Consider the following 13,802-nt stretch of genomic DNA (forward strand, 5'->3'; position numbering starts at 1 on the left):
AGTATTGAGTAAACCGTTTTATTTTCATGGAAGCAGCATCTCTTATAAACAGAGGCAATATAAATCCAAGCATTTAATACTGTACAGCACATGTATGCACAGACACACATTTTATCTCTTCATAAATTTTCAGCCATGCATTTTTGAAAACAGAGCATTACTGCTAAATGTTGTATAAACAGAAACTGATTTGCAGATGGGTCAAATATAGGGCAGCAATTTGAGACCTTCACTAGAAAAAAGCCCCTGGAGTGCAGAGGGTAATCAGAAGACTTTATAGCCTTAAGCCCTCTTAGAACATCCCTGCCGATGAGGCTGAGGGTGTAGTCAAAGAAGGCAAATTTGGACATAGCCAGAGGGCAGAACATAGCCACAGGACCCCCCAATTCAGCCACGAAACTTCCCATCTGCAGGAGTGGAGGAAAGCAGTGAATGAATGCCAGTGTAGCCATATTTGAGCTGTCATCCCACCTTTCCTCCTGGCTCAGCCAGTGAAGGACAACATGCTGTTAGAGTCAGGTAAGCAGTTAAGGAGCCAGAGTTCCCAGGGAGAGGGAGAATGGGGCGTGTCAAGGACATTTTCTTACATGGTACATTCTCCAGCCAGGCTTTTGGAGAGGATTTCCAACCAAGTACCCCTCAGAGCTCAAGTGGAGAGATTCCTGCAGGTGTTTGGTAGCGTGATGATGCCACTTACGTTCATGTAGACCTATTTTGGCCTAGATTTCAGTGAGTTTCCTCCTTTCCACACGCATGCTTAGCTGAGATGACTTCTCCCATAGAGGTTATTTATCCATTTGTGACATTCCCCTGGTGTTATCTGGACTGGTGATCTGCTAAGTCACTCCAATCATTGACTCCTGGGGTGTTCACGCACAGCCTCTAGCATGTAAGCTGCTCCTTGGATTGTGCAACCGAATGACACCCTAATATCTCCAGTCCCAGTCACAACAGTAGCAACCTCCGTCTTGCAGTGTCCAGTTATGCCCGCTGGATGCTGCAAGCTTATATGAGTTCATCAGTTTAGCAAAGAAATTAATATGTACCAGGCTTGTTATCCCAAGGGGAGTCTCTGACATGCTTTAAACCAAACGCACTGCTTCAGGTAGAATAAACAAACAGATTTATTAACTACAAAGATAGATTTTAAGTGATTATAAGTCAAAGCACAAGAAGTCAGATTTGGTCAAATGAAATAAAAGCAAAACGCATTCTAAGCTGATCTTAACACTTTCAGTGCCCTTACAAACTTAGATGCTTGTCACCACAAGCTGGCTGGTTGCCATTCAGCCAGGCTCTCCCCTTTGATCAGCGCTTCAGTCGCTTGGTGGTGATGTCTGTAGATGGAGGTGGAAGAGAAAGAAAGAGCATGGCAAATATCTCTCCCTTTTATCATGTTATTTCTTCCATCTTGGCTTTGCCCCCCCGCTTCAGAGTCAGGTGAGCATTACCTCATCACAGTCCCAAAGTGACCAAAGGAATGGGGGTGACTCACTCGAGAGTCCAACAGATCCTTTGTTGCTGCATAGGCCAGTGTCCTTTGTTCCTGTGAGGCTGGGCTGGGTTTGTTCCATACATGCTCTGATGAGCTGTGAACTGCCCCTCTGCTCTTGGAGAGTTTTACCTGGGCCTGTTTTAAGTCATGAGGACACATTTTCAGCCTCATAACTATATACATAAAATTACAACCTAAAACATTACTATAACAACAATGCTCAGTGTATCTTGAGCCTTCCGAAGACACCTGACATGACAAACTTTACACTGGATACCACACAATATTATAAGGATGAACATGGGGGTGCAGGGTATTCCTCCAAGGTACAGAACGTCACACCATTGCAGTGTAAATTACCTTTAAGAGCACTTTACACAGGTATAGAGGAGGGGGAAAAAGGCCCTGTCTTGACAGGCAACAAAGATATGGTTTTCAATCACATTAGTTCAGTTGAGTTAGTTTGACATGATATAAAAGCTTGTAAAGGCTCAGGCTAGCTAATCTGAAGGAATCTTAGCTGGCCATGTTGTTGTCTGGCCTACTTCTTAAGAAGATTTTACATTTAAGTTAAGCTAATATTCTTGAGTTAATAAAATTGAAAACCAGACACCTCTTTTGTCCATCAAGACATGGCCAGATAGAGCCTTATGTAAGGGTTGCCTCAAAAGTTACACTTCAGTACCATTAAATGCACATGTGACTGTGCCCATCAATTGCCTTTCAGGATATGTTGCTCATGATGGAAATGCTGTTGTCATTATTATTGTCCTAGAATACCACCATGGTAGCATGTGGGTTTTCCACAGTGAACTTAATCAAAACAAGCCCACATGGACATGGGTGCAGCAAAACCCACTCCAGGACTGAGTGAATGGGCTAAGCGTAGATGCATTTCAACCTCCTCAGGGATGTTCTCCAGCAGCTTGTGGGGAGACCACCATATCTGTGCATGGAGTCACAGTGAGCACTCAATATTAAATGGAGGCAGCACAAATAGAGAACCAAATATACATAATGTTACCTAGGCATTAGGATTTTGACTTGAATTTAAAATCAGTTCTGCCTACCAGACTTATATTGGTTATGTGAGTGGCATTTTAATGTATATTAAAACAAAGACACAACTAGAGTTGTCCAGAAAATGACTATACCATTTTACAACTTCTGAGGTTTCTAAATTTGGTTTTTGTTCCTCATTCGAATGAAACCAAAACCTTTGGAAGGTTTCCTCAAAGTACAACTTGGTCAAAACATCCATTTTCAGATCAGGTTTTCCATCTCCCTCTTGTGCTCTCTCTCCTTTTAGAAAATCCACCCTTTACCTGAGAAACCATCCTATTGAAACTTTCATGGACGGGTATAAGTTTTTGTGAAACATTTCAGTTCTGACAAGACAGCATTTTTCAATAAAAAATCATTTAGTTGAAAAGTTTCCAATGAGCTGTATAAGCTCATGGAATGTGTAAGGCTATGCGAGGGTACAATTAAACATGAGAGACTGGAGTTTTCAAAGGAACCTACAGAACTTCCAGTGGATTTTGGCACCCAATTCCTTTAGGTTCAGTGGGCACATGAGTAAGATTCAGGGACACTAAGAAAAAGAGGAACCCTGGCACAACACAAAAGAAAATGAGCAGAATGCAGAGAAGGTCTTTAGATAGGCACCGCGGCAGTAATGCTTCAGACCGTGAGGCAAGACACTGACTGTTGAGACAACCACATGTTTGTGTTGGACAACCAAGTCTGAAATCTACGCTGACTGTGGAAAAGTGATGCGGAAACGAATTTTCCCAGCCTGGCCTCAGATGTAATGTGAAATGTCTTTCAGCATCACCAGGTGGTTGTCTGGGTATCGTGATAGTCAGTGAGTTGATACTGACTTAATGTAAGAGCCCAAACCAAACCAGTTTATGGCAGTGGTTCTCAAACTTCTTTGATTGCGTACCCCTTCTTTGTGTCTGTAGTCGCTTACGCCCCCCCCCAACCCCGCAAGTACATATACCGCCGCCCAGCTCTGAAGGCAGAGTGGAGAGCAGCGGCTGCTGGCCAGGCCCCCAGCTCGGAAGGCAGCACTGCGGCAACAGCAGCACCGAAGTAAGGGTGACAATGTGAAAAGTGATGTTCAATACCGCTTTTCACAGCAGACTTAGCACCCCATTGCCACCCTTACTTCTGCGCGGCTGCTGCCATCCTGGGGCTGATAGCGGGAGCTCCGCTGCAGGAGGAGAGCCTGAGCCCAAGTGGCAGGGCTCCGATTGTCAGCCCCGGGGTGGTGGGTCTTGGGCGGTCCCCTTTATCCGTGCCTCCCAGGTGTGCACAGCCCTTATGCATGAGCCCCAGCCATCTGGGGCTGACAGCCGGAGCTCTTTAAAAAAAAAAAGCACACAGTTTGTGCCTCCCTTGACACATTCCCGTTCCTCCCTTGGGAGGCTCCTCCCCGCCATAGTTTGAGAACCGCTGGAGAATATGACTGGAGAGGCATATTGACCTCAGCTTTGGGTTTTGTATACTCACTGAGATGTTTATTTCTATTCCAGTATACCACACTTCTTTAATACAGTATAACAAGGCCATTTAGTTGTCACATTGATGGTAAAGGAAAGTTCTGTGTTCTTCACTAGGTACTTAATTGATATAAATACAACAGTGTTCCATAAATTGGTAAATTTTACAGTGTTTTCCGTAACTCAACAAGTAAATATGAGGGAACGTGACACCGCAGGAGCTACTGTACAGATCTCTGATATTCACATCCTGTCTGTGTTTCAAGTCATGAAGGCAGCTGTCATATATATTTGGATGATTTGACCAACAACAAGGAAATACTTTTACACTGCACTTTATGTGCCGCTTAGAGTAATATTTGATCAACCTTTTAAAGCATTTATCACCGCTACATCTAGAAAGTTATGGGAAGTGTCAGGCCACCTTAATAATAGTGGTGCTCTCAGCTCTGCCTATAATTCTACACTCTTTGTCAATTTCTAAGGCACAAAATCAGCTTCATTTTAAGTAGTTTAGAGGTAGTCACACAAGGCTTACAGTAATTCCCTAACAGTGCCCATTCGCCATTCATGATGTTTCATTTAATTATTTATTGTTAGATAAAATTATCGGATTTTGGGTTCTGTGCCCAAGTTTCCAAGGAAGTTCCGAAAAGGAAATCTCTTGTTGGAACACCATACTGGATGGCACCGGAGGTGATATCCAGACTGCCTTATGGAACTGAGGTAAGCGTAACAAGTGCCTTGTTCCCGGCTGCAATGTCCGGCTGATGCAACCGCTTCCTCACAGAACAAGTACAATTTTAAGTGACTTCATTGTTCACTGTGTGGATATGTATAGTTTTGATTATGTTTAATACAGTAAAAAAGTATGCAGTACATTGTAATCACTGCAGGTGCAATAAAGTAGCAGTAGACGGTACCTCACAGAAATGACATTATGCAGTGCCTTGACATAAAACATGATTCCCTGGGGGTGCGATCAAACAGTAATAAATAGAATTTATGTTTAGAATATTACACAATGCACCCTCTATGTGTATTTTTAGCTTAGGTGTTATAATTAAAGGGAATTGCCATAATTTTCTCCTTAATGAATGGATTTTAATACTCTTTACACTTACGCCAGGGGGCTGATTTTCAAACATAGGCATGTGCAATTACGTGTAGAGCCCTGCACGGATGCGGATATCTGCTGATATAAATCGGTATCCACGGGACCACAGGGTTCCCCCGGGAACTACAGCTGCGAAAGGAGCAGAAGGTGGGGCTGGTGCAGATGTACCACCCCCAGCCCTGCCCCCGTCCCTTCCATGCAGCTGTCTGCCTTTCCTGTCTGGGGGTGTGTGCACCACTTGAACACACTAGCATGACCAGGGACAGCTGCCGGTGAGTCTGGTGCCTGCCCCAGTGGGTTGGGGTGGGGATGGTAGAGCAGCACCAGAGGAGCTCCCGGCACAGGGTGCTGGCTCCGGGGACCGGCGGCCCCACATTCTGCTCCTTTCGCTGCTGCGGTTCCCACAAGAGCCCGGTGGTTCCGCAGATACCGATTTGTAGCCGTGGATATCCGCATCCGCGGGGATAAAATTGTAAGTGCATGAACAGAAATGCAAGCCTAACTGCATGCCGTATGCACGTAGAGTTACCACCGTTGCACCTGTGACTCAAGCATTTGCAGGTATAAATGGCCAGTTACACGTGTCACTTGCCATTCAGGTTGTTGTTTCGGTTTTGTCATTATTTGTAGTGTGATAGCAATATGAGCCCCAGACCTGGACCAGGACCCCACTGTGCTGGGCATGTTACAAACACACAACAAAAAGATGGTCCTGGACTCTAAAGGACTAACAATGGGTGCAGTTAGCTGGATTGTGATCAGGGTGGGATTTTTAAAAATGCCCAGTATTGGCCTGACTCTGCTCAGCGGTAACGAGCTAAGCCAGGGTTGAGAGGTTTTGAAAATCCCACTCACATTTCACATGCATTGCAACTAATTGCATCCACTCACGCCCTGCTTTCCATTCAAAACATAAACTAGACAGTGTTTTACTCCTCTCTCCAACTTTCTTGCCATTTCTTAACAAATGGGTATTTCCTCCCATAAACATCTGATGTCAGGTGCTGATCTTTCCATGCCCTTGTGCAGAATCTGGATGATTCTTCTTATGAGGGCCCATTATACCAAGCCGTAGAGAATCTAGGTGAGGTCAGAAGCACTTCATGGCTGGCCGTGATCCTTAACTGTCCAGATGTCTAAGAAGTCAGAGAATTGCAAAATGAAGTGTGCAAAAACCTCAATCTGAAGGTTCTGCAGGTTCATGCCTGAAGAAAATGCTGAGTTATGTCGGAGGTTTACTTGGATAGCGATACACTCCTGCAGAGGAATAAGAAGAAGGTTTAGGATAAAGTCCCAAATGAAAATGAATAAAGAGTACATAGCACACAGAATAAAAGATCATTGTTAATGCCCTTCTGCACTGGGCTCGAATGACGGAAGGGCATTTTCACCCATGACCTTTGCTTTGGTCTGGTCTGCAGACTCCAGCTTTGAAAATGTGTCCTTCAGTTGTATGTGTTATCTTCCCTGAGGAAAAAAGCAGATCCTGATGTCTGGTCCTTCAGGGCAGAAAATTTCAACAGATCCTAAGTATGTGCAGTTAAATCAATTACAGACAGACTCAAGTTATGATTTAGCTGTGGACTTATTTTAACATACTTGCCAGTTCTTCATGAGCCATTCTTCATGCACCATATGGCTGTTGTCTGACAAACAGGCATGTCTGTGATGGCTAGACCATGCAGTCAGATTTTCAGAGTTACAGCTGATCAGTATTTCTGAAGAACTGATTGAAAAAAAACCTCCCATCTGGTTGCGAGGGCTTGGGGGAGGGAGGGTAGAATCTAGTGCAAAGCTCTCAAAACATTATACTACCACACGATCATTTGTGAGCCGATGTATGAAAGAAAATAATCGATATGTTATTTTCCCACTTGGATGCTTATGTAGAAATATTTAACGATTTTAGAAGATTTCTGATTAACCCTAAATTTTGTCTGTTACGGTGAATGAGGGAGGATAGCTCTGTCAAATTAAGGACCACAGCAACCTGGGTTACGTTTACTCGCAAAGAGCTGCAGTTCATCTCAAAGCACGGTCAACTCACTCATTAAGATGAGCAGCAGTGACCATTCCTGTGCCTCGGGGAACTATTTTGAGAACTGCCAAACTGTCAGGAGAATAGACTGTTCACAGCTTTTATTGGGGGACCTTCAGATGAGACTAGAAAGGAGTTGGCTGTACGGACTCACAGATGTTATAACCCATTTGTTACCGAGTACTGAGTCACAGTATTTCAGAACTGGAGATCACTATGGATTTATACAAAATTATGCCTTTCTCTTAGTAATGACAGTGACTCACAGCTTCCCATCCAAAGAGGTGACTTTTAACTCTCCTTTTTTACTCCACATGGTAGTAGGATTTAGCATATTTTTATTTGATTTTATATTATCTATGATAACAGCTAAGATGAAGTAATAACTGGTGCACACAAGCAGGGAAATGAGTCATGCTTTAAAGCTGTAAGGAAGAGGCTATATCTACACATAATGCAGAGTGGGACAAATTCTGTTTCATGTCAGAGGGGTGAAAAACCAGAAAAACTCCACTGTCATACTGTGACTTTGGATTTACCGCATGTAAGTGAGAGCCAACTCTGGCCCAATGTGCGTGGCTCTCAGTACACAAATGATATTGGGCCCGATGGTCATTGACACTGAGGGTATGTCCAGACTCGGCGCTGGGGGTATGATCCCACAGCTCGCATAGACATACCCACACTAGCTCTCACTCAGCCAGCACGCTAAAAATGGCCGTGTAGCCACTGGCAGTGGTGAGCAGCAGCATAGATTAGCCACCCCATGTACATACCCACAAGCTTCAGGTGGGTTTATACTCAGCATGGGTAACCCAGGGCACCACTCACCGCTGCCCAGGTGACGCTACCGTTTTTAGCACACTAGCTCAATGCGAGCATGTCTATACGAGCTTTGGCATCAAACCCATAGGTCCATGTTTAGACATACCCTTAGGCCACTTTACACCATTCAGGCAGTGTAAAGGAGCTTTAAAATGGGCATAAGGTATTTACTCCACTTTAAACCCCCTTTACACTGCCAGTAGCATTAATGTAAATGAGAATCAGGCCCATTATCATTCAGTAGAGGGATTAAAATAACTGGGTTTGTGGCAGTTAAATTATACTCTGCTCTTATACAGAATTCTGGATGCTCTATGGGACAGATCTTCAGATGGTATAAATCCGTGTTTTTCCATTGCAGTCAATGGCCCTTATTTGGATCTGACCCATACCGGTGTAAATCTTTATTGGTCTCAATAAACTTTGCTGATTACACCAACTGAGGCTCTGACCCATAATTTACTGCGCACACCTTTCAGTGTATACTTTTTTCTCAGTGGCAAAATTTATTACCAGTTGGTAAAAAGAGAGCAGCCATCCCAACAGCAGGTAAGTTTTTAAGCAGAAGTTCCCATTGAAACAGAGCATAAAAAGCAATGGTATTCTAGGGCTGTAGGACTGAACATCTCAAAATGCTCATCCTAGAATATGTGTTTGTATACAAGTTGCACAGTTCAACAACTGTCGGCCCATTGCAGGTGGATATCTGGTCACTTGGTATCATGGTAATAGAAATGATAGATGGAGAACCACCTTATTTCAACGAGCCACCGCTCCAAGCAATGCGCAGAATCCGAGATAACTTACCTCCACGAGTGAAGGACATCCATAAGGTGAGAGTGCTCATGTTTCTATGGAGTCATGCACATATTAAGGTGAACCAAATCCATGACCAAATGAGGATGGTGTAAACTAAGGCCTAGATTGTGACTTCAGGCACATCCCTGAGCATTGGGTGGTACATAAACTGGGTATAGTAGTATTCTGTGGGGCTGTACCAAGAGTAGATTATTACCCACTTCATCCTGTGCTGGCTTAGTTACTCGGGCCACTGAATTGGGAGGGGAATGGGCTGGAATCAAAGCTCCATTCGTTCCCCACTTCTGCCCACCCACCAACTCTGGGGATAGAGTAAGTGGGTGAGCAACCCTGTGTATTTCTCCACATCCAAACTCAAAATCCAAGTGGCCTGTGAAGGGGAGTCCTACTCCTCTGCATGGCCTGATAGAGTCAGAATTTAGCCCTCAGTAATAAGAAAAACTGACCAGGCTTACTGCTGTGCTAATTCGTTTTATACCAAGTCATGTTAAGTGCCACGTTCTGGTCTCTTTCCCCACTCACGCCACATGACTTCTTCATGTACTCATATAGGGAAGAAAAGTGCCCTGTCAGCCCTATATATGTACTAATTGTCGCAATTCTGCATGCTCTTAACCTGTATTTTAATTGACTTTCCAGCAGAGCTAGTTTGAAAAGCCAGTCATGGCAAGTTACTTACTTTGTCTGCTTTTCATAACGTCAATGTGATGTTGCAGGTTTCCTCCGTGCTCCGCGGTTTCTTAGATCTGATGTTGGTGAGGGAGCCCTCCCAGAGAGCAACAGCACAAGAACTATTAAGACATCCGTTTTTGAAACTGGCAGGCCCTCCGTCTTGCATTGTGCCACTCATGAGGCAATACAGGCACCGCTGAATTCAGCAAATGTTCAGGCGGAGGCATGTACAAAAGTTGGAGAAAGACTTGCCAAGGGATCCAGCGCTTGCGTGGAAACCATGGGGAAGTGCAGCGCTACAGAGATTCATCAGCGTCAGAACAGCTCTATGGAAATAATAGCAGTGTAGAAAATAATGAGGTGCTCTCCTGGGGTATGAAGGACTTGCGACTTTCCTTTGCCACTAAATCAAATAGTCATCTGCTGGCTTCTAGCACTGTCGCATGGAGCACGTTTTCCACAGGTAGTCCTCTTTCAGCTATCAAAGCAGACAGACTCAATTACACAGGTGGTTGTGGGGGAGGGGGGCGAAAGATAATAGATTATAGCACAACCAGGATAAACCACCAGAATTTTATTGGAAAAAGTAAACGATATGACACTTCTATTTCAGAAGAACACTTTTCTGGCAAAAAAGCACTTTTTATCTCAGTCATAGCAGTGTAATGTATTTTGAAATGAATTTGTAATTTTCTGTATAGTACTTTTTTGATAATTTACAGTACTTTGATGTTATGTACCCATCGTGCTAGTTGAAGTAATGAGTAACTTAGCAAGAGTTTGAACAAAACCTTTCCTACTTTTTTATCCCTTTTGAAGACCGAAGGAAAAAAAAACAAACCTTCAGGAACTTAAAATGTTGGCAGATTTTCCAGGAATTTCAATAACAGACACAGAGATGGGTGCAGGCAGTACTGATAAAAATTTTGCTTTTCCCATCACACCACTGAAATTATAGTTTTAAAGATTTGAACATTTCTGGAATCACTAGAGCTGATGAGATAATTACAGTCACACATTAGAAATAAGTTGAATGTTATAAATTATGAGGGTTTGTTTCAGATCATTGTTTTCAGAGCCATGCATCTTAGCACACCAAACTCACGTACATTTGTTCAAGAGATGGTTAGTGAGAAAGGATCATCTATTAGCAATAGGGCAGACTTGTCATTTAGTCTGTACTGACCTCATTGTCACAAAATAATCCCCATTATTTATATCAAGTGTCAGAAGTCCGGATTGACTCTAGAGGTCGAGTTACCAAGCGGGTATTTTCCAAATTTCAAACAGACTGTTGTGATAATGTTCTGATGTGTGTCCCGTACAGAAGTTGTGCTGCTGTGTAGACCTTTTTGAATGTTGATAGAACAGTTGACTACTACCATACATTTTGTGTTGCTTGTTGGATGAACTTGCACGGTAATTGTAAGCCTAAGTAGATTTGCCTTTAACCTTTTTAGAAGTGTGTCATGATTATTTCAATTATAAATAAATTTTATTTATGAATGATTAGCTCATTTTAAGTATGCATACTACAAAAGCTGTGTCTTTTCCAAATCGTTTTTTTCTTACTGACCTCACTTTGCAATACGACGATGAGCATCAATAACCCAGGTTTGTGAAAACACTCTGGCTAGTTTCTTTCTTATTATGAATTTTGTTGTGAATAAGTTGTTCATTATTTATTGTCGTAAAATATAAACAAAACACACAGCACTGGCATGCTGTTGAGCTGGACTTTCTGAGTTTTCTTCTCAGAAAGAGATTTGGCTAATGGCAAAGCAGAGCCTTCATTTTATACCATGCAAAAGTTAGAGCAAACAAGAGAAACAAAACCAAACAAGAATGCTAAATGTTTAGTAAATCCTCTACAATTTGCATAGCTTATGACCTGTTTCTTTCTTATCTTAACATTAAGTTTGAATAATTTAACTTTGCAAAATATACCCAGTCCTGTGTGTGGTCCTGAGCTCTATTAATTCTATTTGAAGTCAGTGGGAACTGAGGACACTCGACAGCTCAAAGAATGGAGCTCACAGGGCCTAGATCTGCACTCTTTATTAAGGTGAAAAGGGTCTCCGAAAAGGCTGGCTCAGATTGCTGGACTGGGTCTGAAGAGAACATGCTACACCCCTGGTGTCACCAAGCAACTGCTAGCCAATAATAGCCTTCCTTGACTGGAAAGCTCTGGTTGTTTGATTCCCAGCATTTCTTACAAACCATGAGGGTGACGATTATAACTATGCCGCCATGTTTACTGCCCCCCCCCACCATTTGCAATGGGAGTTTTGCCTGAATCTCGCCCACAGAATCTTTGTGTATAAGAAACTAGGAAATTAAGTCTACAAAAAGAGAAAACGCTCATATTCTGTGGTCTTGACAACTCAGGAAAAATGTTACATCAATAAAGACAATAACATACAATTAGAACCATTATATTAGCCACAAAAATCAAACTTTTAATCATCTTTGAATAAAATAATGGTTTTGAGATTCAGCACATTTTAAACGGTACAAGTAGAGAATTTTGTGTAATTTTCTAATCACTAGATATTTTTAAACGGTATTCATCGAGTTTACTAAAAGTTATTGTCAGCTGAAAAGGTTTTGTGACCTCCAGCTATTGGTGGAAAAAAATCCACATGCAAATAAAAACTTAAATGTCTGCATTTTTCTTGTGTTTTCCCTGCCTCTTCTGTGTTTCCCTGAGTTCAAAAAGCTGAGCAACATTTTCTTTGCAAGAGAGAGTGGTTCTTTTTGGAGAGCTATCAGTATAAAGGGGCACTTGAATAAAAAAATATATAAACGGACTTGTCCATTTTCTTTCAACCTGAGCAACTAGCAAGGCAGACAATGATGAAGGATTAAAGAGAGAGTGTGTGCAGAGTCTGTATTGGGTTCTGATGGTCTGAGTTGTTCTGAAGGGATAATAGAAAAAAAGAAAACAAAATACAAAGACAAAAATGTTAATACCAAGGTCAGTAAATTTCAGCATTAATTTTTATCGGAATATCAGGTTGAAAGAATAAATGCTAGACTGAGAACCTTTGGAAGACTGAAAAAATCAAGCTTAAACAATACAATTTCAGAGGTGTGTATTGCTAACTATTACATATAGTGAAGCGCAGAAATGATGAAGTATAAAGTTGACTGCAAAATATGAAAGAGCATGTCCTTAGCACTCCAAGCACATGGAAGAAACAAATGGCTGAGACTGAAACCCAAGGTGAACAATATGTCAAGGATTGCAGTTAAGTAGAAATGAGCTAAGCATGTCACGAATAGAAGAGCCAAGACGACGGACTGGCATTACAGTTAGATACATACTAATGGATGGTAAGCTCAGCACGGGCCCGTAGCAACCACATCAGAGGTGGCCCAAGGTGTAAGAATGCACGAGTCCTGTAACTGATTCAAAGGAGGATATCAATAGGATAGCAAAAACGTGAGTGAAGGAAGCTTGCTTCCTTTCCAGAGTGGCTAGCGGATGGAGCTGGAGAGAACCCTAGGAACTTTATAGTACCTGTTGGATCACTTTTTAGGTCAGAGAGAGGATGATTGGAGACATCATGGTGATGTTGATGCAGAGCTGGCAGAGAGCATATTAGCTAGCACATAAATTCTATTCCCATAGGTGTGCCAATATAATTGATATTACTGAGTCACAAAGGATGAAATAAGGGTGGACTGTAGCAGAAAGGGATAGATTTGTGCCATTCAGGTGCAGCCTAACGTTGGAGGAGGCACAGGGAGACCTCAGAGAGGGACTGAGCCTGTCTGTAATATGAGGCTGAGCCCTGCCTCTTCCTCACATCTCCCAGCCATACACACTGGGACACTATACACATACAAACACATCAGCCTGCAGTTGTGACTAGCCCTTGCTTGGCTGTACAAGCAGGGAGGATTCTTGTGTGCAGTCCGGTCAAGTGTGTCCAAAGGGATTTATGGACTGGATGTCCCCTCCTTTCATAGTTCAGGATCAGCAGCATAAAATGAGCTTGCTACAAAAGAGAATCAGCCTTTTGATTAGCAAGGCTGTCCGATACTGCTCTCAGCGACACCAGCAGAAATCTGAAGGGACATCATTGTCCTTGAAAGACGGAGGTAGATTAATAAGAGTGTGAATGAGAGCAGAATCTGGCCCACTGCTTTTAATGGTCCCGCAGGAGAGTGGGCCAGGCACCAATAAATGTCTACTATGTCAATTTCTTGCTAGAGCCTTATCCCAGCCCTACAGTTACATCCCTTTGTAGGAGCGATCCGTCCTGGCTTCCCTCATTCCTAATAGGATCTCACCACAGGTATGAATTGCGCCTATTGGCTTCA

The 13,802-nt window shown here is 42.8% G+C and overlaps 1 protein-coding gene across 10 annotated transcripts in view; it reads left to right on the forward strand.

Moving 5' to 3' along the window:
• PAK5 (p21 (RAC1) activated kinase 5) overlaps positions 1-12,142 on the forward strand; it is a 178,854-nt gene extending 166,712 nt beyond the window's left edge. For all 10 annotated transcript variants that reach the window (XM_073339628.1, XM_073339626.1, XM_073339625.1 and 7 more), the window contains 3 exons: positions 4,603-4,728; positions 8,681-8,815; positions 9,518-12,142. In XM_073339628.1, the coding sequence (XP_073195729.1) occupies positions 4,603-4,728; positions 8,681-8,815; positions 9,518-9,673 (417 nt within the window). In that variant the 3' untranslated portion in view covers positions 9,674-12,142. The remainder of the gene's footprint in view (positions 1-4,602; positions 4,729-8,680; positions 8,816-9,517) is intronic.
• Positions 12,143-13,802: the final 1,660 nt, after the last annotated feature.

Source organism: Lepidochelys kempii, chromosome 3 (assembly GCF_965140265.1).
Source record: "Lepidochelys kempii isolate rLepKem1 chromosome 3, rLepKem1.hap2, whole genome shotgun sequence".
In the NCBI taxonomy this organism is placed as follows: domain Eukaryota; kingdom Metazoa; phylum Chordata; order Testudines; family Cheloniidae; genus Lepidochelys; species Lepidochelys kempii.